Source organism: Pimephales promelas, chromosome 15 (genome assembly GCF_988280905.1).
Source record: "Pimephales promelas chromosome 15, fPimPro1.hap1.1, whole genome shotgun sequence".
Taxonomy (NCBI): domain Eukaryota; kingdom Metazoa; phylum Chordata; class Actinopteri; order Cypriniformes; family Leuciscidae; genus Pimephales; species Pimephales promelas.
The window spans coordinates 23,475,762-23,500,197 of record NC_142783.1 but is presented as its reverse complement, the minus strand read 5'-3'; the positions used below and the strand labels follow the sequence as shown (position 1 = coordinate 23,500,197).

The following is a 24,436-nucleotide window of genomic DNA, read 5'->3' as shown; positions in this document are numbered from 1 at the left end:
TACTAAACCAAGTTAACTTCATTAGTTTGGGTTTAGTTATTTTATATTTTGAATGTTTAGTAATTTGCATGTCTGAAGTCAGCCCAAACAGTATCAACCCTTGTTCATTGTAAAATGACTCCATTTAAAAAGAGACATGGATTCATTTAACTTAATTGATTTAAAATTTTGTCTAAATTCTTAAGGAAAAATAAGAAGAAATCAAAAAAACAAGATAGCAATGCTATCTTCATGCAGACAGAGTCTGATGTAACTGGCCTTATGACTCTTTAAACGGTCTGGGGTGTCTTTACATGCTTTTATTTGCAACTATGAGGAACAAAATGCATTATGCACTATGAAATTCTTGTACATTCCAAGGGGGATAAAGTCAGAGCTGATACCTGTCCAGCACATTACATCAGATGTAATAGTATACTGTATTGTTAGAGGCTGATGGGGTGTATACAGCTTTTCAAAGGCTAAAGGAAGAACCAGTAAGCCTCCATCATAAAGGTGGATGAAACATTTCTCAATATCTGTCTTATAAAGAATGCGTGTTATTCAGGACACCATGGAACATAAGCACAAAGCACTGCTGCTCTGGAGCAACAAAATGCACTATTCAATCTGTCTTTTCAAATATTAAGGCTGCAAATGATTGGATAGGGTGCCAATTAGTGAAGCAATCTTTTGATGTTGTTTCAGGGGTGGGTTTCATTTAAACTTTTGACTGCAACAGATGAAGCGTGTTTATTCTTGCACACGTAGTGTGTATAAGGAAATGGCTTATCTGCATTGTCACCTGAATAAGAGGGAAAGTGCGCGCTCAATCCCTTTCAATGGCACCACCATTTAAGGTCTGCTGATTGAAGTGCACAATGCACTAAACAACTTTATATAGGCTACAACCAGATTACAAATACAGGAAAGCAATTAAAACATGTCCAGACAGAGTTACTGTATTTGCATATAATGTATTAATATGTACACTCACTAACCAGATTTCAAAGACAATATTTCATGTGAAATTACATATAGAGGTGTAGCTACTTAGCTACCTCGTACTTAAATGGGTCAATTAGCACTCTTTAATTCAAGTAGCCTTTTTGCATTTAATATAAATTTAAACTATAATACATGTGAATTTCATTGTAATTAACATAAGTGTCCAAAACATTACATTCATTGATGTATGTTGTTTCATTCTACCAGCCACAAAATGAATCTTCTATTCATTTCGTCAGTAAACACAAACATTCCCACGTGATGATGGAATGACTCCCGTCCCTCCCCTCTCGCTCACAAGCTGGACGCGGCACGCGCTATTGAACGCTCGCGCGGCACCAACAGAAAAAAAGTAGACCGAGTGCGCGCAGTGAAACTTTACCGACTCTCTCACACGGCGGAACACAGAGAAGATCCACGTTTTCGCCCTTGGTTGCAGCTATGAAACGTTTATTTCCCCATCTTTGGCAATCACGCTTACTTGTGGATATAAAGCATTTAATGGAGAGGCACTTTGCTTGATACTTTGCACTTTGTTTTGCTGGGATTTTTCTGGGATTTTAAGTTCATCGGTTGTTTCAGTTAAAACATGCCGGAGAAGATAAGTATCTCGGATTTTGTTTCTTTGGCGAAAGAGGACCTATCGTCCCCGGGAAGCTCTGGATTTCAGTCTAAAATGAGCGACTGTCGGAGCACCGTGGCCACACTCGAAGAGGTAAGGGTGTTTACCTGTGTGTGTGCAGGTGGTGGAGGAGGACGACACCTGCGTGAATCCCTGTTCTTCAATCTATGTGAAAATCTCTTGACACAGGAAACGTTTTACTAGTACTGATTTCAAGATCTTCTAATATGAGAAAGATGGTATTATTTTGAATTTAGCCAAACTTAATGAAAGTTTTGTTAGTCTGCAGTTACTTCGGAGGACAATAAAACCTGTCATCTTTTTAAAATAATGAAATTGTTTTCAGTCAGGGCGACCTTTTGAGACGTGTTGTCTCTTTTAGGACACCTGTGTGAACAACAGAACTGACCTTTTGCCTTTTAGTAACCTGTTGCTAGTGAATTTTTTTCTAAACACTAGTGGTTTGAATGCATCATTGCACGTATGGGCTCGTGTTGTGGTTAGGAGTCAGGGGATGGCACAGGAGTCACAACAAGGAAAACAAAGATTGTTTTAAGAGCTTAACTTGCTTAGGACTTGTTGCAGTGAATAACACAGAATAACCCCACAGTTCTTAACAGCTGCATCATTCATTCATTGAGGAATATTGTTAATATAGAGTATTAAAGAGAGGTTGGACTGAGAACAGTACAGGTCTTATAAGCCTAATGTGGGTCTTTTGCTGCCAGCTCATCTTTAGGCATTTGTGTGGAAATTAATAGAGAATAGAGAAACTCTGCAAGTAATAACACTGGGCATGTCCGAACAGTGGAAGCCTTTCTTTTATTTCCGCCTTTTTCATGGGAAATGCTTTAGGAACTGCAGTTCTCTAGAGCAGTGGTTCTCAACCAGGGAGCCGGGACCCACTAGGGGCCTACTTTTTTTCAAGGAACTAGTAAAGTAACACATTACTTTTAAATTTACAGTAAATTTTCTAATTAGTAACGCAAATTACTTTTTCACATTTTTTGCCTGACAGCTCTCCTGTCCTCAAGTTGAGAAAAATTGTAAGTGCAGAGACGTTGTGTGTGATGGTCATTCTAGACTAAATGTGAGCATGCATTTATTCATCTCACTTGTACAAAAAAGATTCAGTATTCGTCCATTATTGTCTTTAATTTTAGCCCTAGGAAAAATAAGGTTTTACAGTTGTCATATTGGGTTAGCACCTCTTACAGTCCTGGGATTTTAAGTATCCCCAACACCGCTTTCATTATGAATTTATTTAGACTAGTTATTTAGATTTTTGCACATTACTATGCCAAAACACAGTGATAAAAACTACAGCATGGATTGTGGGACAAAAAATTGGTTATTTACAGGGTTTTATTGTTGTGCAATATAATAATATAATTTTCATTTTGACCCCCCTCTACAAAATAGTGGATTACTCAGTAAATATACATCCATGACATTTAATATTTTGACTTTCTTTTTCATTTATGTATTTCTTTCATCAGACTCATCAATTATCAAAATCAAATTTTTTATCTGGGGACCTTTGGTTGAGTCAACCCTGAATGACCCATATTAAAATGATCTAACTGTAATCTTAAAAAAAAATGCTAAAAAAAATCACAAAATCAAGCTGTAAATTAAAAATCTTAGTTATTTTTCCCTCTCAATAACTTTTTATTGAAGAACATAAAGTTCTTAAAACTTCTGGAATTACAAAATTAGTTGTGGTTAAATAATTTAATGTCAATACTCTCAGCAGAAACCACTCATTTAGAGAGATCACTTTAGCCTCGTTCAGATCCAATTTTTGTGCATATCCGATTGAAATTTATTCCATATTTATGAGTTGCGTGATATACAACCGGTATTTGCGTGTCATAAAGTCAGAATTGTGACTGTGAGATAAACTCATAATTGTGGGAAATCTGTCAGAATTGTTTGATAAACATATATGTACTGGCGACGGCCCCGGGGACAATCACGATTACCTTTCAATTTCATTGTTTGGGAAAAAAGCAGCTTGGACATCCTGTCAGATGAAAGTTAACCAATTGTGTCAAACTAGTTTGGAATGACATGATGATGAGTAGACTTAGTTTGGATGTAATGATGCAGATTTGTATAGAATTATGCCTTTAAGCAGCAATTGGTTATTGTAAAAATATTTTTTGTTATTTTTTTATGATTAGCACAGTAAGAGAAGACTGGAAGTAAACTTCATCTTTCCTTAAATAAGGCAGAGATGTGTGGTAGGGTTTTTTTTTTTTCAGGATTATAAATTCAGTCCTCAGATCCTGCTGGTGCGGATATGTCCAGATTACTTGTGCAAATATATCAAGTTGTGATTGTGTTACAGTCTTTTTTCTACAGCTTTAAAGTGGTGCTTAATGCCTAGGTTCAACATATGTTTGTGTAACTGAGTGTGTTTTCAGGAAGGTCAGTGTCTGAAGGCTTGTTTGGCATTGAGAGACAAAGTTTGTTTATGTTTCCATTTGCTGAAATCCTGGCTAAGGCTGGCAGTATGTTGAGTGATCTGGAGGAGGAGGCCACTGATAGAATAGAAACCCCTGGAATTAAATAGAATTGATACTTGAATTAAAATATAAAACTTTGTTTATGTTTTTATTTATATACATGTGTGTGTGCATGCAGATATGATGTGTCAGACTAATACATTTATTTATAGCTGTCCTCACTCCCTTTGAGCGTAGTACAGATGACTTTCTCGGCTGCTAACAGAATCACATATCTAGTGTCATCAGTTCACTGGGGCTACAGTGACGGGTGCTAAAGAGTTTTGGCTATAGGGCAGGGCTGTCCAATCCTGCTTCAGGACTCAGGAGGGTCACTGTCCTGCAGAGTTCAGCTCCAACCCCAATGAACCACACCTGAACCAGCTAATCAAGGTCTTACTAGGCGTACTAGAAACTTCCAGGCGTGTGTAGAGGCAAGTTGGAGCTAAACTCTGCTGGACAGTGGCCCTCCAGGACCAAGTTTAGACACCCCTAGGCTAGGCATTGTGTTTAAGGGGCAGTGAAGTCTACAAAGTGCCCTAAATGTTGCCATTCTGCTGCCTCTCTGGAGCTCATAAGGTTCCTAATTATGATGTCAGTATTTATTGTTCCATTAATGCAGACGTATGGAATATTTTTGTACTGATGTTCATAATAACATTATTTATAAGAATTGGCGGAAAATACTGGATTATGATCGAGCTTCTCATTGTAAAACATTGTTCACTACATTACAAGGCACTAAAGAACAGTATACGAGTACTAAAGTTATCTAAGGAGACAATACATTTTTAAGAGCATTACAATCAGATGATTTAATATTTTTTTATTGGTTTTTAGCTGGCATTATCTGGCACAAAAACAGTTAGGAGCAGGTTTGGAGTTACAGGATAAAACGCAAATTCACTAAATTTGCTAAATTGTGTACCCAATTCAAAAATTGTGATGTACAACAGCGTTTCACTAGATATGTAACTACAAAAAAAAGTCAAATGCTTCACTGGGCCTTAAAGCCTTAAAAAAAAACAGTGAATCGTTTTAGTGATCAGTTTGTTCTGATGGTGAATCAAAGCAATTTTTTTTTTGTTTCATGAAACAATTTGTAAAAACAAGTCCTCTATTTATCATTTAACATCCAATCATGTGGTTTAACTCATCCCCAAACCCACACACAATTTTTGAAGTCTAGATATAATGGTCATGAAACTTTTTTTAGGACACTTTCAAATGTGTTTATTACGTAGTTAAAATGCATACCTTCTTTTTGGATGGCACTAGATGTGTATGTGGGAAGTGTCCTTTGAAATGTTTTGTCCTTCTTCTGTTTCATCAATGTTGTTTAGAGAACACTTGATGAATCGTTTTGCCAAAAAAAGAAGAAGCACAGCTCTGCTCTGGGTTTTCCTCATACTAGGAAACTAACTCGTAAGTAAACTGGAGAAAATAACACAAGGAAGTAAAATAGCACCAGGAAGAAAAAAAATACATATTAGCAGAACATAATGTTTCTTTGGAAGAACCTACATGCCCAGACACCTTTGGGTATGCACAAAAAAGCTTTTTCTTAAAAAAAGAAGAAGAATTTAGATGTATTCTGATAGTAATGTAAACAAGATGTCAATTGTGCCATCTGTCTAAAAGCATTTACCTAGCTAATGTTTAGTGTGTGAGATTCTGTTATACATCACTGCATCCCATAAGTCCATGTGTCTGGAATGTTGCCCAGAAAAAACTACAGACAGAAATAAAACGGAACAGAACCAAAGAATGCTTTGTCTTGACATTGATTTATTAAGCACTGATCAGAGATCAGACTAAACAATCTCTTACAGACAGCAGCAGACGTCAGTATGTAAACTCAAGATGGTTTAAAACTCCTTCATTGTGGGGTTACACCTAGTCACTTCATGCGTTTTCTGTGGTCGGGTGGCTGAAACGACCAGGTGAAAAAATCCGATCACTCAAACCACTTCATGATGTTTAAGAGCATTCCAAACGAAACTGGACAAGTGTGTAAATGCATCTGGTTGTTGAAAACAAATATGTAAATTTAGTTCTCCTCCCAAAATGTAAAAAAATAAATAAATGTGTGAAAGCTATTTAAGGGCGTTTTCACACTTGAAAGTCCGCACCAAGGTTCGAACCAAAGTTCATGTTTTGATACATTTTATACTTTCAGAAAGTTTTAGTTTGGTTTCACACTGTTATAATGCGAGCGAACTTTACGTGACATACTTGGGTCCTGTCTATGTGGGCTGCATCTTGACATTGATTGGTTTGTAAATGGACGTGCGTCTGACGTCAGTGTGTTGTCAATTCGGCGGGTAACTTTGACAACATGAATGAATAGACGCATATCGTTGCAACTATATTGTCATTTTTATGGCATAATTACCTGCGGCACCAACTATACACAAGGCTAGTTCAAATTCGCAAAATGAACGTCCTTGTCGTGCGAACATTTTATCGTCGCTGGCAGGAATTGAGGAAAAGACTGCAAGTTGACTTCTTATTGTCATCAGACCATACTTTAATTAAAAACCTGGTCTCCTCATCTCCCCATGTGCAACACGGCTCATTTTTCCTGCCACTTTCTTTTTTTTCGGCTTTTTGGGAACCACCAGAACTTCCTGGAAAAAGTCTGAAAGTCTGAACCATACATAAATGCTTTCACACTATAAACGAACCAAACCTTTTTTCAGTTTTATCCAGACCTAGACTACCTCTTTTTGTCGGACTAAATTTCATCTGTTTGGTCCGAACCGTGGTCAGGGGGAGGTTTCACACCTAAAATTTTGATTTAGACCAAACTGAAAAGTCCGTGAAAGTGTGAAAGGTGCCCTAAGACATAGCCAGATATGAATCATCAAACAATCTAAAAGCAGTGAGACTAGATAATGTGACCAGTCTCGCCTATTGCGGTCTTTGATCTTGGAATTGGCTGATGATAAATAAAATGACGTTCATATCTGTTGCTTTCGTTGATGTAAACTAAAAAAATAGAAGATCTGATTTATATCCGTTTTGTGGAGACACATAAATGGAACCGTTTTAACAAATCAGATAGCTATCCCATCAGTATAAACACATGAAGTGACCAGGTGTAAACAAGCCCTATGATACATTCAAGTTTTATGTTTACATTCTGAGAAGACTCTTTCTGACCAAAGAGGTAAAACAACTGATGTGATCCTAGTAGACCAAATCCCTCAATAAACCACTGATATTTGAAATCAGACAAAATTCCCACGGAGGTGTGCCTGTCTCCTGCACTAATTCTTTACTGTAAATAGTGTCTGTTCTGAGTCATTAGGAGATTGTATTTCGTAACGCTTAATTCACCTGTGCCTCACAGCTCTCGGTTCTGACATCATCACAGCAGCCTGACACGTGATAGAAAGACTGCTTGACAACTATTCTGATGTTTTTCCTGTAAGAAAAGTCGAGTGTTGCCCCGCAACAAGATAAACATGTTTGTGTTTTTGTCAATGATTAATTTGAAGAGTGTATTTGGTGTTGATGCCAGTGATGAATTTCTTTTTTCTTTTCTCTGTTGTTTTACCCCAGTCTCTAGAGCAGGACCAGATGTCTCTACAGAGGATGAAGAAAATTGTGAAGGCCATCCACAACTCTGGACTCAGTGAGTGCAGTCTTATATTGTTGGCGTTTCTTTGTTTAATTGTTTTGTCTAGTACAGTGATTCTTTACTCTTTTGACTCCAAGGCCCCCATTGTCCACAACAATATGTGAAGGCCCAAAACCATCTCTTAGTTTCTGTCAATTGAATTGAGGATTCCAGAAGTTTTAAGAGCTCAGCTGAATGTTCTTCAGGGATCCCATTCTTTTTTTTATCCAATGAATTTAATTTATTGTTCATAATTTACTGGATAAAGATTAAGGGTAATAATTTTTATAAAAAAAAAATTTACACACAATTTCTTCTCGATTTTAGATTTGATTAATTTACGTGACTTTTCCATGTCTGGAAATCACTGATGATGCTGATGCCAACCAGAGAACCACTAAAAATAAGTAGGAAACTTTAGGAAGTCTGGTTCACTATCACTCAGTATTTAAGCCTCTCAGACTGTTGCATCACCGTCAGCTCGTGATGGTATAAACATGCTTAATTAAATTACGTCAGATGTTGAAGTATTTTAAAGCTAGCAATATTTGTGAGAAAAAAAAATTAACTAATTTCCCTAAAAATGCAGTGAAGTCATTCTTAGTCTCTCTCTCACTCTCTCTGTCACACAAATGAAAGATGACAGAAGTTGGGGCCCAGACTTGCATTGACTTTGACAAAACTACTAATCTCGATAAAAAGAGCAGGGGCCTCATGCATAAAACTTTGCGTAGATTTCATCCTTAAAGTGTGCGTACGCACATAAGGCAGAATTTGCGTACGCACAAAAGTTTTCAGATTTATAAAACCGTTCGTACGCCAGAACCTGCGCAGAATTCACTTTATAAATCCCAGTCAGCGGGAGATTATGCGCACGTGCGTCTCCTCCCCGAAATAACCATATATGGAGATTACAACGCCTAGTTTTACTATGCATATCCTCATCTGCATATCATTTGCATATGATTATTCATCCACGTGATACCAAGTTTAACGGTACAAGACGTTAGGAAAATATGAAATGCGGATGTGCCGTCACATTATTACAAACATTTTTTTTTTGTAGCCTATATCCTTGCCTTGTTTTTGAATGAATAAATCAAATAGTGTTAAATACATTTCAGAGAAAGTTTTTCTCAATCTTTTCCACTGGCCAAATAGTATTTTTAATTGATTTATATTTTAATGGATAATGGAAGAGATTTTAATGGAAGAGATAGACATGGTTGTGCATTATTTGCACGAAACAGTTTTCTCAGACAATCTGTAGTTAAAACATTAAAACACAGCATGCCAGAAGAAAAGTGTTCAAAAGCAATGTATCCACAACAAATAGGTCTATTTCTATTTATTGAATATATATATATATATATATATATTGTAACTTCTCAGTAGGCTAATGATTTCATGTAGTTTAAGAGTTTAACTCCATTAATGAGAATGGCATATTTAATCTAAATGTTTATATCAGAAGTAAAACATAGTACCATTCTTTTATTTATTTAAACTATTATTGTGAATATGGACTGTATTTATGATTTGGACTCATAATGAAGATTTACGGTTTTACTCCATCTGCCGTTAGATTATAGGCTATATGTGCGTCAGTTTCACTAAACGGAACGCGCGTGCTGGCGCGGTCATTTAAGAAGGGATGGATGTTTGCTTCAAGTGATAGGTTTGTGAAATTATATTTGTATTATCTTTCTGTAGATGTATAATTTTCTTTAGATTCTCTGTCTAATAGTGAGCAAAAAGACATTTGACTCCAGCTCACCATCGGTGTCGCCAAAACCCATAATCTTCTAAAAGAGTGCGTACGCACGGTCAAGAGCATCCTTACGGTGCGCACTTATTTACGCCAAGTTTATTTTTTATAAATCCCGATGTGCACGTGGAAAAATGCGTACGCATATTTCTATGCCCATTTTGTGCGTACGCAACGTTTATACATGAGGCCCCAGATTTCCTGTTTTTTACACCGAGTCAGGGTGTAGAAAATAACATCCATTGAAACTTTGCTTCACTGTTATTTAACCTTAGAGTTTTCTTTTGGTCTTATAATGACCCTACGCTGTGTTAAACATTCAGTTTCGCAGCCTTTCTGTCCATCCTGCAGAATGACGCGTGTGGCTACAGGTTACACCTCTGTTGTCACATGATTTGATTGTTCAGTGTCTTTACCAAACATTGAATGCAGGTGAATATCTGTGTTTACATCTGCTCCTTATATCTTAAAAAGGAAATTGCTCCACACAAACCTGGCCAGTATGCCATTTATAATGTTGGTGCTTAAAAAAAATCCTGACTGGAATGGTCATGGTTTCTGGGAAGCATGTCTCAGATCTGCCTGCTTCTTATTTTTGAGGGTGCGTGCCCCATTTCTCAATTCTATGAGTCACAGCTTAGTTAAACACAAAGGAGACCCCACATGTTTTATCATCTCCCCCATCATGGTCTCTTTCACTCTTTCTCTTTCTTTTAAGTGAAGTCAGATGTCTCATTCCGGTAACATTACTGTTGAGGGGGCTCAATTTCCTGCCCCTGTGTTTTTGCGGTATAACTAAACTTACTAGTTTTGGAGTGAGTCCTAAACTGAACCTGATGATTCACCCCATCCCTCTCGTTGAGCCAAGATATCGTTGTTTGTGTGAGAGAAGTTGTGAATGCTGTTTTCATATCAGTGATTCAGAATTAGTGGGTTTATCGGTTCTGCATCAAGCAGGTTTTACTCTTTACTCATCCTGGTTAGAAACCAGTGTTTGAGTCCAGAATCTGTGGAGATTTTTGGGCCGAAAACATCTGTTTTATTAGTAATGTTAATAAGGTCACTGTTATATTTGGGGATATAAACCAGAATAATTTGAATTTCCTTGTTGTTATTATTAATAAAGTCATTGTTATTATTCGTTTAATTTAGTGTGATACAATTTTCCTTATTTTGTTTTTAAATTGTCTTTTTGATTTAGTTACGTTTTCAGTAGGTTTCACTCTATTATTGTTTCAATGTTGTTTTTTAGTTTTCAAGGAACTGTTTTTTTCTCTTTAGGTTTAGTATTTTAGAGTTGCCAACATCATTGCACTAAATAATTTTAAAATGTTTAATGGCGTAAAATTTCTCTGCATTCTGGTGTTCTAGCTATTGTGTGAAATTTTCATGTTTAATTCAGGTGGTTTGTAAAGGTTTGATTTTAAAATATACCATGCCCTACCATAGCCATTGATATTTAGTTAATTTTCCGTTAGTTTGTTTTTCTAAGTTATGTATTTGCTCCAGAAATCCCCTAAACGGAGTGATTTTTATGAACGATTTCACTGCAGGAATGACAGGAGACTCCCTACAGGTAATTTAGAGAGCTGTATTTAGTATATACATGCATCTGTCTGTAACCTAACAGTGTCACAGTTTAAAACAGAGCTGTTGGCCGTGGACTAAATGTTACACACACTAACACAGATGTGGCAGGTGCTTTAAAGTCTTGATCTAAGGGTAAATTTTCTAAAATCCTACCATTTCTGGAACCGATCAGGGTCTTATACAAGAAATGAATTAACAATACAAATTAAAATTGTGTGTCTGAAAGTGCTCACAGATGCCTGTTTAGAGAGAGTTAAACTGTTTCCAGATCAGGTAAGGTATGTCCCCTGAGTGTTGGCGGCTGCAAGTAAAGTGCAGTATTGTTGAGTCAGACTTATTCACTGGAAAAACACTTGCTGATTAGTCCACAGAAGAGGAAGTGTCAGCTAGACATTCGATTAACCAACTACAGAAAAAAAAATCCCCTTGGTTTTTGTCATTTTTCGGAAAGTGCTGCTAAATTTATCCAGTTGTTTTTCTCCTGTCTAGTCTTGAAGAAAACATTTTTATTCCAACCCAGATTAAACCAGATCATGCAAGTGTATTTATTAAGGAAATTATATTAAATTCCCAGACTATTTATAGAGTGTGATTTCATGAAATCAATAGGCTGGCATGCCGATTTGTCCTGTTTGTTTTTTGTGGTGTCCTTTTGTACAGTAGAAAGGAAATTATTCAGATGAAATAGGATCAGGATCCAACACAGGCCTGATTGAACCTGCATCTCCCACTTTAGCATTTAACCATCATGTCTGGAGCATGTGCGCTAACTACACAGCCATTGCTCAAACCTCTACTGTAGGATTTAAATAAAGTAAAAAAAAAATGTCTTTTTCCATTATTCTACAGAAATAATGCGATGTACACAAGTGGGACGGTTTTCTGGATCAACATTCTTTATTTTTCATGGAACGACTTTCCTATTACAAATCAAAGCCCTGACCAACCCCTAGAATGCGAGGGTAAAATAGCTAAAATGTCATGTTTAGCTGTAGCGCAGTATGCTAATTTCAGGGACGTTCCCTTTGAAAGCACAGCATGTGTTCCCACAAATACTTGTGATCATCGTTTTGGCTTTGCTTTGGCTCTTATCTAAGTGTAGGATCTGCCCTCAGTGTCGCTCTACCTGTTTATTTTATAGCAGTAGAGCTGAGAGCTCCTTGATCTGTAGTGCAGTCGGAGCATGTGGTGTGTTTTTAGTATTTTTGCCAGGAGCTCACTGTGCTTCAGCTGGTATTATTTTCACTGCTCTTTATATCAAAATCCTGTTTTCCTCTATTCATTTGATCATGCGGTGAGGTTTGTAAGGTCACACGCTTTCAAAACATTGATAAAGGTTAAAAATTCATGACAAAAAATTCAAGAGTATAGAAATTAGTGTTTGTGCTTGCATTAAATTGATCAAAAGTGACAGTGACAAAAATGATGTACAGTTATACTTTAAAGGTGTCATATGTAACTTTTCTTCTAAAATGAATGTTTTTTTTTTTATTGCCTGAGTGTGAAGAGGTTGTAATCACACATTACAACCAACTTGTCGGGTTTTGCTATTACCTCTGAAGGCCAGTATTCCTACTTCTATGGGAAGTCTCCGGGTCGGATTTTCTGCGAAATCCATCGGATGTGACGTGCATGTGTGCTCCCGAGCCTCTCTCCTTTTTATATACCGTCTATGCAAAGGCACTGTAGCGAATGACATGAAGTCTGATAACACATTCTCCATCACAAACTCCACAAAAATATAAAAAACAAAACAAAAAAAGTATCTGCTGAAGCTCGTCAGGCCAAACGTGAATTGGATCGACTAGGACGAAAACACGGATCAACATCGGCAGAGCGTTTGAATTATGGAGAGACCTCCGCTATTTTTATTGTGATAAATTACAAGTTTTCAGATATGCTGAAATAATTGTAAACTGTAATGAAATAGCAAGGTAAAGTACAACATTTACTTCATAAACTACAACACTAGATCTACTGTCTAACGTCACTTATCCCACTACTATCATATTGTTTATAATACTCATTTCTAGACACGTTCAGTACAGTAATGTTACTTCCTACGATCTTACTGTAACACAGAAATGGTTCAGCCTAGTTCACTAACCGTTTTCGTGATCATATTATACATTCATCTATGTTGACATTGCTGCTTGATTGTGAAAGATACACCAATAGTTAGTGAAAAGCCTTATGCTAGATAACACCCATAGACTGTAAAAAAGGATAATACCACATGCAAGGTTATTATAGTTTTGCATTTTTCATTAGTTTTTATTTTTATTTCGTTTTGAATTTTTGTTTTCAAATTCAGTTTAGTTTTAATTAGTTTTAAAAGTGAGTTTACTAGTTTAGTTTAGTTTCTATTTTTTGAAAATGCTTAGTTTTAGTTTAGTTTTTATTAGTTTTAGTGTTAGTTTTAGTTTTTTTTTTGTAATTTGGGTTATTTGTCAGGGGCAAGGTTGAAAAAGGTCAGAAAAAGAATTGTGTAATAATAACTCAACACAAACATACATTTTTAGAAATATCTATTCACCATTAAAACCAAATGTATAGCCTACAATGTGAAATTCCTTTACTGTACCAACAATCTATTACAATTTCGGTTACACTTTATTTCGATCACTTTAGACATTCTACTAATTATAAGTAACTTTTCAACTACATTTCAAGCAACTCTCATTAGAGTATTAGTATATTATAGTAGACTGTCAGTAGACTGTTAGATTATGGTTATTGTTAGGATTTGGGTTAGGAGAATAAGTTTACTTGTAGTAGACAAGTTACTTATAGTCAGTTGAATGTCTAAAGTGGACTATCAAAATAAAGTGTTACCGAGTAGAATAATGACATAACATTATTTAATATTTGAATCACAGCTTATAGAGTTTTGACATCGACAACCCAGCAGCATTTTACCTCAAAACTGCAACTAAGTCAGTTAACTTTTTCTAACGAAGGCTGAATCGCTTCTCGGGTCGACATTAACACACTGACAGAATTGTATTAAGAATTTATATTATTTGTACACCACCTTTTAATGTGTGATTGTGTAAAGATGTTCATGATGAGATACCAACCTTTCACAAACTTGCTTTCAACATTGATCGAACCCTCGTTGGCTCGTTTTCACGGAGACGCGGTGTGTACTGCATGGAGGGGGAGGGGCTGTGTGTGTAGGTGTGTGTGCGCGCGCGTGCATGTGAGAGAGACGGAGGGAGAGCGTTACAGGGAAATGAAATGCAGTTGAACAAATACACTGCGTGTTTTAAATAACGTTAAAATTAAATGGCATTGACAAAGACGAAAACTAAGGACATTTGCTCTATAATTTTATTTTATTTTAGTTAGTTTTGCAAACAGACATTACAGTTTTAGTTAGTTATAGTTTTTTTGTAATGGCTCGTTTTTATTTTTATTTCAGTTAACGACAATGTTTTTTCCCATCTAGTTTTCGTTTTTTCGTTAGTTTTCGTTAACGATTATAACCTTGACCACATGTCGGCTACATGCAGTCAATGCAATGTTATCATGGTTCGAGCATGGAGCATTAGTTCAACGTCAAGCTGATAGTAGCTTATTATTAACATTGCAGTGGGAGTTTACGTGAGTTTCCAGCATGTTGTCTGATGCTTTCATGTGTTTCGATGTGTTGAAACTCTCAGTGTGGCCGTGTACCGTCCATGAGGGCTCACTCTTGTGTTCGAGCATGCACAAGATCACGAGCACTCTTGTAAAAATTGGTTGCATTCTGAAACATCACAGATAGATGCTGCTTAAAAATACATATAGCACCTTTAAAATATTTTTATACTGTATTTTTGTTCAAATAAATGCAGTCTTGGTGAGAATTAAAGACTTTCAAATTCATAAAAAAAATCGTATTGACCTCAAATTGTCAATGGTAGTGTCCCCCAGTCAATTCCTGATGGATAAAATCAAGTCCCACCCTACATTTGTTTTTTATTCAATATCCTGTTTCACATGGAAATGTCACATTATGGAGAAGAAGTGGGCTGCAAATGCAGTTTCGTTTTGACTTCTAATATATCCTGTTATCTGTATTACGGTCAGTGACATGATTGACTTGATGCTGATTGTGTGATGTTGTGTTCCCAGATCATGTGGAGAATAAGGAGCAGTACATAGAAGTTCTGGAGAATCTAGGGAACAGTCACCTGACACAGGATAATAACGAGATCTCCACAGGCTTCCTGAACCTGGCTGTGTTCACGCGAGAGATCACTGCACTCTTCAAGAACCTGGTGAGCAGGATGCCATCTTGAGTTAAAACTACAAAAACACAATAAAAGGGGCATAATACTGAATATTTTTTATCCTATTTTTTTAAAGGCCAGTACTGTACAGCAGAGAAAACAGTTATACTGCATTTTTTTGTGTATATATATATAAAAAAACTTTCAGACACTCAAAACACTGAAATCCCAAAATACTGAAATCCCTTTTAGTTTATTGCTTGTCATGTTTATTTGTTCCCCTATATTACTTTTTATTTGCTTGTATGTTTTAAAGCAGGGGTGCCCAATCCTGCTCCTGGCGATCGACTGTCCTGCACAGTTCATCTCAAACCCTAATCAAACACACCTCAAGTAGCCAATTAAGGTCTTTAGGATCACATTCAGCTGTGTTTGATTAGGGTTGGAGATGAACTGTGCAGGACAGTCGATCGCCAGGAGCAGGATTGGGCACCCCTGTTTTAAAGCAATATTTACTGTAGTTAGTTAATAATTCTTAACAAACAATTTTCTTTGATTTATTAGTCATTTGGAATTATTGTAAAAAGTACTTGTACAAGTAATTTAATGAAAATGCACAAAAACGTTTTATATTTGAAGCTGGTAAACTCGAAACAATACGAAATAAATGTAGATCAATAATGTTTTAAAACTGATTCTCAGAAACAGAATCAGATCAGATTGTGAGGTGCCTAAAAATTCCCACATCCAAACATCATCCATCCTGCTCTCTAAATATCAATATTGGTCAGTGAAAACCACATTGGTCATTGACAACCACATTGGTTGACCACAAATTTAGTTATTTAAGAAACATCTTTCAGTTGCAGCAGAAAGTTCAGTGAAGCGTAGATGGGTAATCACCTGTATAATTCAAGGCCAACATGAAGAGTTTCCACCTTATTTGAGAGAAAAATATTCAAGTACTGTCTGACTTGCCAGTATTATTCAAAAAGCGCCTTGTGTGTGTCTGTGCGGCTTGTCATCTCGATATATTTCTGAATAAGAAACAGACTTCCAGCTGTACAAAGTACACAGGGGACCGGGAGAGGTAGTTTTGTGTTTGTGTGTGCATGCACGTGTGTGTGTGTGTGTGTGTCAGCAGGGGTTCAACAGCTGCAGGCAAGGGCCTCTCAAACCACAGAGCCCGGAACCCTCCCACTGATAGTTTCCATGGAGATGGTAATTTATACCAGACCTGAGAGCATGAGTGGACAGCGTCTGACCACTGAGCTGTCAATCAAACAATCACCAGAGACATGAACCTAAGCTTAAAAAATAAAACAGAAACTCTGCTAAGAAAATAAACTCCATTTGATTTAGCACCCTTGTGTGGGGGCCATAACTTTCCCTCAGTCAAGCCCATTTTTCATATTCATGAAGATTTATATGTATAACATCCATTTTGCAAGGTTATAAATCCATATCCTGCACCATTATGGAGTTACTTTTTTTTACATTCATGTATGTAGCATAATATGTCTTTAATCTTTAATGTTGAGTGTAAAAGTGTGTGGCCGATATACTATATATATATATATATATATATATATATATACACACACACACACACACACACACACACAGTGTATAGAAAGGTCAGTCTGTGGCTATCAGATCTCTTTGTGGCTTAAAAATCTATTATTGTCCCATCAAGTACATGTGCAAAATGTTTCATATGTCCAAAAAGGCTTTCCTTGGTTTGAAATGAATCATCTGATTCTTCTCTCGTCCTGGTGTGGGTTTTCTCACACATTCTTTCCTAAGGAAGATTTATACTTGCACAGCACTTTAATGTGGTTGGCCAAGGAGAAATCCCAAACACAAGTTTTAACTTTAGCTTTTTTTGGTTTGCGAGCATTTGTTCCTACAGACTGGATTTTATAGAGAGGGTTATGACTTGCCAGGTGAAAATGTGAGCACTCACTATTGAGAAGGGAGTCAGTGTTTACATTAACATTTAGACTACATACTGATCGACTTTCAAATGTTAACGTAAGTTTCTTTTTGGTTTCTGTCTCAGTTCCATTATTTTTGCAAATCTGATTGCTCTTGAGTGTGTGACTGCCTGATTTTATGTGTTCTTTCTGTGTGTTCTGTAGGTGCAAAACCTAAACAACATAATTTCCTTCCCTCTGGAGAATGTGTTGAAGACAGAGCTGAGAGACAGCAGGCTGGTGAGTGAAACAGACACCTGCGTCACGCAGCATCATCATACTGGACCAAATGTGTCAAAAACGTCACCTTATACCCCAGCTTAGTATAATTGAAATCATTTAAATGGCTTCATTCCTTTGAAGAGACCACAATAATGTGTTATGTTGTTTTGTTCATTGGATGAAGTGTTGTAGCTATCTTTGGCATATGGCTTGTTTTTATTGTGTTTTCTAATGTCAGATACGTAATAGCTGCACCACACCTTTCTTTATGTTTAACCTGTATGCTGAGTGGAGATGTACCGCAGCACTCTGGGATCAAGTTTTGATACACACCCTCATATTATTGCTTTCACAATATTAATTTTCCACAATGAGGAGGAGTGGCCTTTGCTATTGCGTGAAGTTTTTAGGGTGACACAAAGTAAACGTTATCATGAGTGTGATTATATATCCAAAAGCACTGGGTGTTTGTGTGTGGTGTATATATATATATATATATACTTATATAGATGTATATAAATATATATATATATTAACATTGCCTTCCACTTTTTTCTCTTTCAGGAGCTGAAAAAACAGATGGAGAAAAGCTGGAAGGATTATGATGCAAAAATGTTAGTTTTAGAGTCAGATTTTTCTCCTGTTAGTACACAACTTCCTATAACATTTAGTACAAGACCACCACTTGGTTTTGTTTGAAAGACAAATCCAGCTGCTAAACTTGAGTTTCATTGCGTTCTTTTCCGTTTTTCCTTATTCATTTTGTCTTTTCAGGGGGAAGATGGAGAGAGAAAAGAGGGAAAAACAGAAACAGTATGGGATGATCCGATTGGAATCGTCAGACAGCGTGGAGGACATGGAAAGAGAAAGAAGGAACTTCCAGCTACAGATGTGTGAGGTATATGAGTCTGTAGGAGCGTGGCCAGTTAACAGACTATGAAACGTGTGCAAAATGAACCTGATCAAGACCACATTGTGTGCACGTCTCAGGGAGAATAAGTGCGGTTAGTACAGATGTATGAGTGTGCCTTAGCAGGTCATTCCTGGGTTACCTCAGCTTGTTAACCTCTCTGTTGTGTTAAACACATTCTTTGCAAATTTTGTAAGTGTGTGGCTGTGTCTGAAGTCACCTAAAACCAAGAAGCTTTGGGGTGTTTTTTTGAGAGGCAGTCTAGTTTGAGACCACAATGTGATCATGTGTGTGTATCTGTGGCTATTGATGACCTCACTCCACATGTCTCGGTGGCAACATGTCCTAGTTCCATATACTGTGTGTGTGGCAGTTAGCGGGAAATTTGTGCTACGCTGTTTGAACCCATCTGTGGTAACAGAAAGAATAAGGAAAGAAGTGAAGTGGAGGAATAATAAAAAGAGGGGGATTTTCAGTGTCCTGCAGCACTCCCTTTCCCAGCCACAGAGCTCCAGATGTCTCCACTTTGCTCTCTTTTTATAATGGAAACATGCGTTATTTCTTCCAAAACTGACTGACCATGTGACAGTCATTAACTCTATATGCATAGAGTAAAATTTCATCTATTTGAATGGACTGCTTAGACACAGAAAACGCAGGAGTTTTTGCCTTTTCCACCTCTGCAATGTGTGTACTAAAACCTCTCAAAATATCAAATATGTTTAAAAATCTCTGACTCGATTGAATCATAGTCTGAAGCTAAAAAGTGGTTTATACACTGTGATTTTTTTTTTTTTTTTTTGTTTTTTTGTTATATTTGTATATTTTCACAATTTATAGACTGAGTCACAATGTTGGGAAACAAGAGTGGAACTAACCTTTGCTTGCTGACAAATGACTTGCTTTTTTTTTTTTTTTGCTCTTTCTCTGTTTGACAGTATTTACTGAAGATTCAGGAACTGAAAGTTCGTCAGGGTCCTGATCTGCTGCAGAGCCTGATAAAGTACTTTCAAGCCCAAATTAAGTACGTCTGAAACTAATTCACATCCTACAGGAGCACCAGCTTTCTTTTCAGATGCAAATTTACTCTAAATTGGCTTTGGTACAAAACTAGGCTTTTTACACTATGCTTAACCATGTCTTAAGTCCCCTTGTAATACTAGGTTCAGTAAATGAATCACAGACTAATATGAATAACTGTACTGTAAAGACTTAATCCTGCTCCTCACTCAACAGTTGAATTGCTGTGGCTTTGTGGGTGTGTGTATTGATGTCATTGAAATTTGAGATGGCTAAACACTGCTATTGTGTGTTCTCAGTTTTTTTCAGGATGGACTGAAGGCTGCAGAGAATCTTGGTCCATTTGTGGAGAAGTTAGCTGCCTCCGTACACACGGTAATAGACTTGTCAATCCCATTATCTGACAGATTCAGATTTCCAAACCTAAATATTTACAATGGGTGTTTCAGGAATATCTCATTGTATTTTAAAATGTTAGTAAATTTTTGACTCAAGTTTTCACTCATGAAAAGCAGCTCTAACTAGGTTGTTTGTTTTGTTTTCCTCTTAGATTTAGAGAGGTGATGAGTAGATATAATGGCTTATCTTGTTTGTTTTTTTGGATGATGCAGAAAGACAGATCATTTTGGTCAGACACATACACACCTCCCATGTTTTGAAACGGATCTCACTTCTCATGTTAGTCATGACCCGGTATAGACGTAGCATAGAATAAGAATCTTTAAATTCCTTCCAAGGAAGATTATCACTTCACCATTGAGTTTGAAAGTTTCTTTGTTTCATAAATTTCTTTCTACTTAAAGGGATACTCTACTTTTTTTGGAAATAGGCTCATTTTACCACTCCCCCAGAGTTAAACAGTTGGGTTTTACCATTTTCGAATCCTTTCAGCCGATTTTCTGATATTTAGAAAAATATCAGTAACCAGATAGTTTCTGGTCTCATTGACTTCCATAGTAGGAAAAAAAATATACTATGGAAGTCAATGAGACCAGAAACTGTCTGGTTACTGATATTCTTCTAAAAATCGTTAAAAAAACGGTAAAACACGAGTGTTTAACTCTGGGGGAGTGGTAAAATGACCCTATTTCCAAAAAAAGTGGAGTATCCCTTCAATATCAGGTAACTTTTTTTTTGTTAGTGCTAATACATTAGCTTTGTTTTTAAAAAAAAAAAATCATTTTCATTAAAAAGCAGCCCATCTCAACAGTATTTTAAGACATCATAGACTGTTTCAAAAGTAAGCAACATTTTTCGTCTTTAAAAATTGTCATTGTATCTTCTATAGAGAAATTTCAATGAGTACTGAAAAATGTTGATAAAACATTAAAAGTTCATTATTTTCTCTTTACATTATGTATTTTTATGGGTTTCACTTTATTTTATTGTGACAGTTACATTGCACTTACAGTTAGGGTTTGGTTTAGGGTTAGTTACTTTTAATTATGCACAATTTTCTGTTACTGAAGTAAGTACATGTACTAACTTGTAACTATATCACCTAAATTTAAAGTTTAACATTTTTATGCTAATTGGACTATAGCACTAACAAGCTAATGTTGCTTAAATGAGTCACTTTGCACTACACAGAAGTATGACACACAAAGTGCGGTTTCATGACAGTTCGGATACTCCCTTAGAAACCAGCTGCCTATGTAGACACTAGGCAGTCGATGGCAAGGAAAGTCAAAGTTCTGAAGACCAGCTATTATATTAATTGCATCCAGACTGTTTAGATTTTACTCATTTTAATCTCCCTAAAGAATACACCAAAAATCTGTTGTAAAACAAACGTTATATTCAGTATTAATCAGTTGATGTTTCCCTGCTGCATCATGGACCCTGTTCTGCAAGTCTTGTCTGGTCATGGTTGTAAAGAGATATGATCCGGTCTAAAGTGAATATCACACAACAATCACAGCATTCATTAAATTATATTTCCTGTATTAAAGTTTGTCATTTTGTTGTTATTATGTGGAGAAGAAGGCAGGATAGGGCATGTGGAAATGATTTTAAGATGATCTTGTTTAATAGCAGATCTGGTTTGGGTAACTTTTCTGAAGGGACATTTCTCCCGTTTCAACTTGTCCTCCTTTGATCATAACAAATCACATGAAAGGAAGTGGAACTCAAACAACCACAAGCATGCTTTCCGAGAGGAATTATTTCCTTTAAAAAAAGAAGTATTTAATGGAAATTGGTAGAAGAAATTGCTTGAATTTTGTTCTGGGGGCCAAAGCCATCATTTCAACAGGACCAAAAATCCAGGACTAAACCAACACGGTCTGAAAGCAATGCAGAATTTCTGGCTGTGTTGGTTTGGTTCTGGATTTCATTACAAAATGGAGGGATGTATTCCAGTGTAAGCCTGTAGTCCGTGTCATCTATAACTTCTCCGTTATCAAATGTGTTTTTGTTTGTGTATAATGTGTTTGTGTATTAATTTATACCGATACCAAGACTGGTTACATTGCAATACACAAAAGCAAGCCACTTTTCTGATATTGGTTCACAGGTTCGTCATGAGCAGGACGAAGAAGTAAAGCAGCTCTCTCAATTGCGCGACTCACTCAGAACACAATTACAGGTGGACGGCAAAGAGGTAACTTTTAAAATAAACTCCCTGAATTCATTACTTCTTAGTTTTAAAGACTATATTTCAGTTATTGATGATGATAATTATGTTGTTCTGTGTCATTACAGGATTTTCTAAATAGGAAGAACTCTGGGCATGGATATAGCATCCACCAGCCTCAAGGCAATAAGAAATATGGCACAGAGAAATCTGGATTCCTTCTTAAGAAGAGCGATGGGTGAGTTAAACGTTACTGTCTACTTCCCAAAGTTAAGAAGGTCACAAACTCTCCCCCAAAACAACAACAGTTGGAACTATTTATTTTTTATTACTTGAACTTATTCAAGTTTTTCCAGACATGATGCAGTTTTCAGCTCCTGTTTGCATTTAGTCACATGGGGTTGAGTTGTATGTTCCTCAGGAAACAGTCTCCACACAGCTTTCAGTGTGTGTAATGATATATATGCCCCTATTTTTAAGCTGAGAGCAAAATAAATGAAGGAATGACTTATAATATCCTGAGAGAGTCACAGATAGTTAGCAGCATAAAGCATCAGTTTGAGCTTTTGGACTTCAGGCCCACAGCTGTGTGTGTGTGTGTTTATCTCAGTGTTCCTCTCACACAGATGTTGTCAATTAATGTGGTTTAGTTTCTTGCTGCTCTACAGTCTTACTTACACTCTCACAACACACACATGCCCACATCCACCCAGAATACTTGCAACTTTACTAGTGGGCTGCTGAGCCAATAGAATTAATTTACTACTAGTTATTTCTGCTTTCATGATTTTTATGGTAGTCTACCTTATACATTTTTTTTCGATGCCATGTGCACCCAAATTAGATTATTTCTGTGTGAGCTTTTATATTGGTATAAAATATTGAAAATTCACATTAATACATTTTCTGTTGACTCCAATTACCCCATTGTTATTTCAAAGCATATTTTTAATGTTTATTTGTACTAAACCTTTGATATGGAGGTATGAAGGCAATATTGATGTTAATGTAAATTGTAAAAGGGATTCATGATCGTTGTGTTTCAGGATCAGAAAGGTTTGGCAGAAGAGGAAGTGTGGGGTTAAATACGGCTGCCTCACCATTTCTCACAGCACGGTGAGATTTAAGAGAGACAAACACACAGCTCAACACCTTCCAGTTATACATACTACTTTTTATAATACATCAGTCTTTGAATCTGATTGGCTGCGGGGCATTACAAAGTACTCTAGATTAACTTTTTGTTTACAACCCTTCTCTATAAAATCCTATGGCTGAATCATTCTAAACGGTAATCATGGCCACGCCACGGTACTCTTGCTTGTGTGATTATTGTGTAATTAGCACAAATAGTACACCAACATTAGTTATAAAACACTTTGTTCCGAGAGTCTCTAAAGTGGTTTTTGAGATTCAGGACATGCTATCAAATTTTCCCATGCTGGGACAAGTGATTTACTATCAGAAGCACAAACTACAGGCCAAATCGCATATAGGAGTTTCATCTGGTATCATCCACATCCATAAAAACAAAACTTTTGTCTGTGTGTGTGCTTCCAACTTCAGTGATTTAGCAACCGTAAACTTTGTAAGCTTTTACTCACATCTCTAGCATTAGTCCTGCACACACCACAATTGCAAGTGAGATTTGTTTGCATTTGATTTAGTGAGTGACCACATACAGTATTCACTATGTAGTGAGAATGCCTTTCGAGCATGTTATAACTCTTCTTTCTTTCTCAGATCAATAGACCACCCGCGAAGCTCAACCTCCTGACATGTCAGGTGCGACCCAACCCTGAGGAAAAAAGAACGTTTGATTTAGTTACACGTAAGTTGATCTCTGATCTTTGACCTTTTTAAAGACTGTAAAACTTGGGAATTGAAAACTAGCTTACTATTTAATAAATAGTGTGCAGTATACAGTGTATACTCTAAATTGTAAATGAAGCTGTAGACATTGTTCCATGATCCTTTTTTATAACAGTAGTAGGGATGGGTACCGAAACCCGGTATTAAACGGGCCCCGGTACTGAATTTTGAAAGACCGCTGTATCGATAAGCTCGGACGTTATCGGTTCTGCTGTCGGTACTGGAAAAATTATTTATCATTCCTAAAGACGTTATCTTGAACATGTTTATATCGCCAGCCTTTTCTATATATAAACTATATTTTAATTAAACCATTTGTCTGTGATGCAAATTTGAAATTCGCAGTTCAGAAGAGAGAGAGAGAGCGATCTCTCACGCAAAGCCACAGCACGCGCAACACGACAGCCCTTGCTTAATGAGTGACAATGAGGACAGAACTAAACATTCAACGTGGTTACACTTTAGATTTGGGATATTATTCTAATATATTTTGTATTTCGGCTTCCAAAGATTATAAAAAGAAGATATTTGAGATGAAACCG

At 36.6% G+C, this 24,436-nt stretch overlaps 1 protein-coding gene across 3 annotated transcripts in view; it reads left to right on the top strand.

The window, feature by feature from the left end:
* The first annotated feature begins 1,288 nt into the window (after positions 1 to 1,288).
* asap3 (ArfGAP with SH3 domain, ankyrin repeat and PH domain 3) overlaps positions 1,289 to 24,436 on the top strand; it is a 32,867-nt gene continuing 9,719 nt past the window's right edge. Inside the window, exons 1-12 of one of the 3 annotated variants that reach the window (XM_039673762.2) lie at positions 1,289 to 1,702; positions 7,687 to 7,759; positions 15,222 to 15,367; positions 17,461 to 17,535; positions 18,082 to 18,131; positions 18,292 to 18,415; positions 19,366 to 19,451; positions 19,747 to 19,822; positions 21,963 to 22,049; positions 22,151 to 22,260; positions 23,069 to 23,138; positions 23,766 to 23,853. In XM_039673762.2, the coding sequence (XP_039529696.2) occupies positions 1,577 to 1,702; positions 7,687 to 7,759; positions 15,222 to 15,367; positions 17,461 to 17,535; positions 18,082 to 18,131; positions 18,292 to 18,415; positions 19,366 to 19,451; positions 19,747 to 19,822; positions 21,963 to 22,049; positions 22,151 to 22,260; positions 23,069 to 23,138; positions 23,766 to 23,853 (1,111 nt within the window). In that variant the 5' untranslated portion in view covers positions 1,289 to 1,576. Of the gene's footprint in view, positions 1,703 to 7,686; positions 7,760 to 15,221; positions 15,368 to 15,823; positions 16,541 to 17,460; positions 17,536 to 18,081; positions 18,132 to 18,291; positions 18,416 to 19,365; positions 19,452 to 19,746; positions 19,823 to 21,962; positions 22,050 to 22,150; positions 22,261 to 23,068; positions 23,139 to 23,765; positions 23,854 to 24,436 lie in introns of those variants that run through there. The other 2 variants (XM_039673761.2, XM_039673763.2) reach the window with 2 other exon arrangements.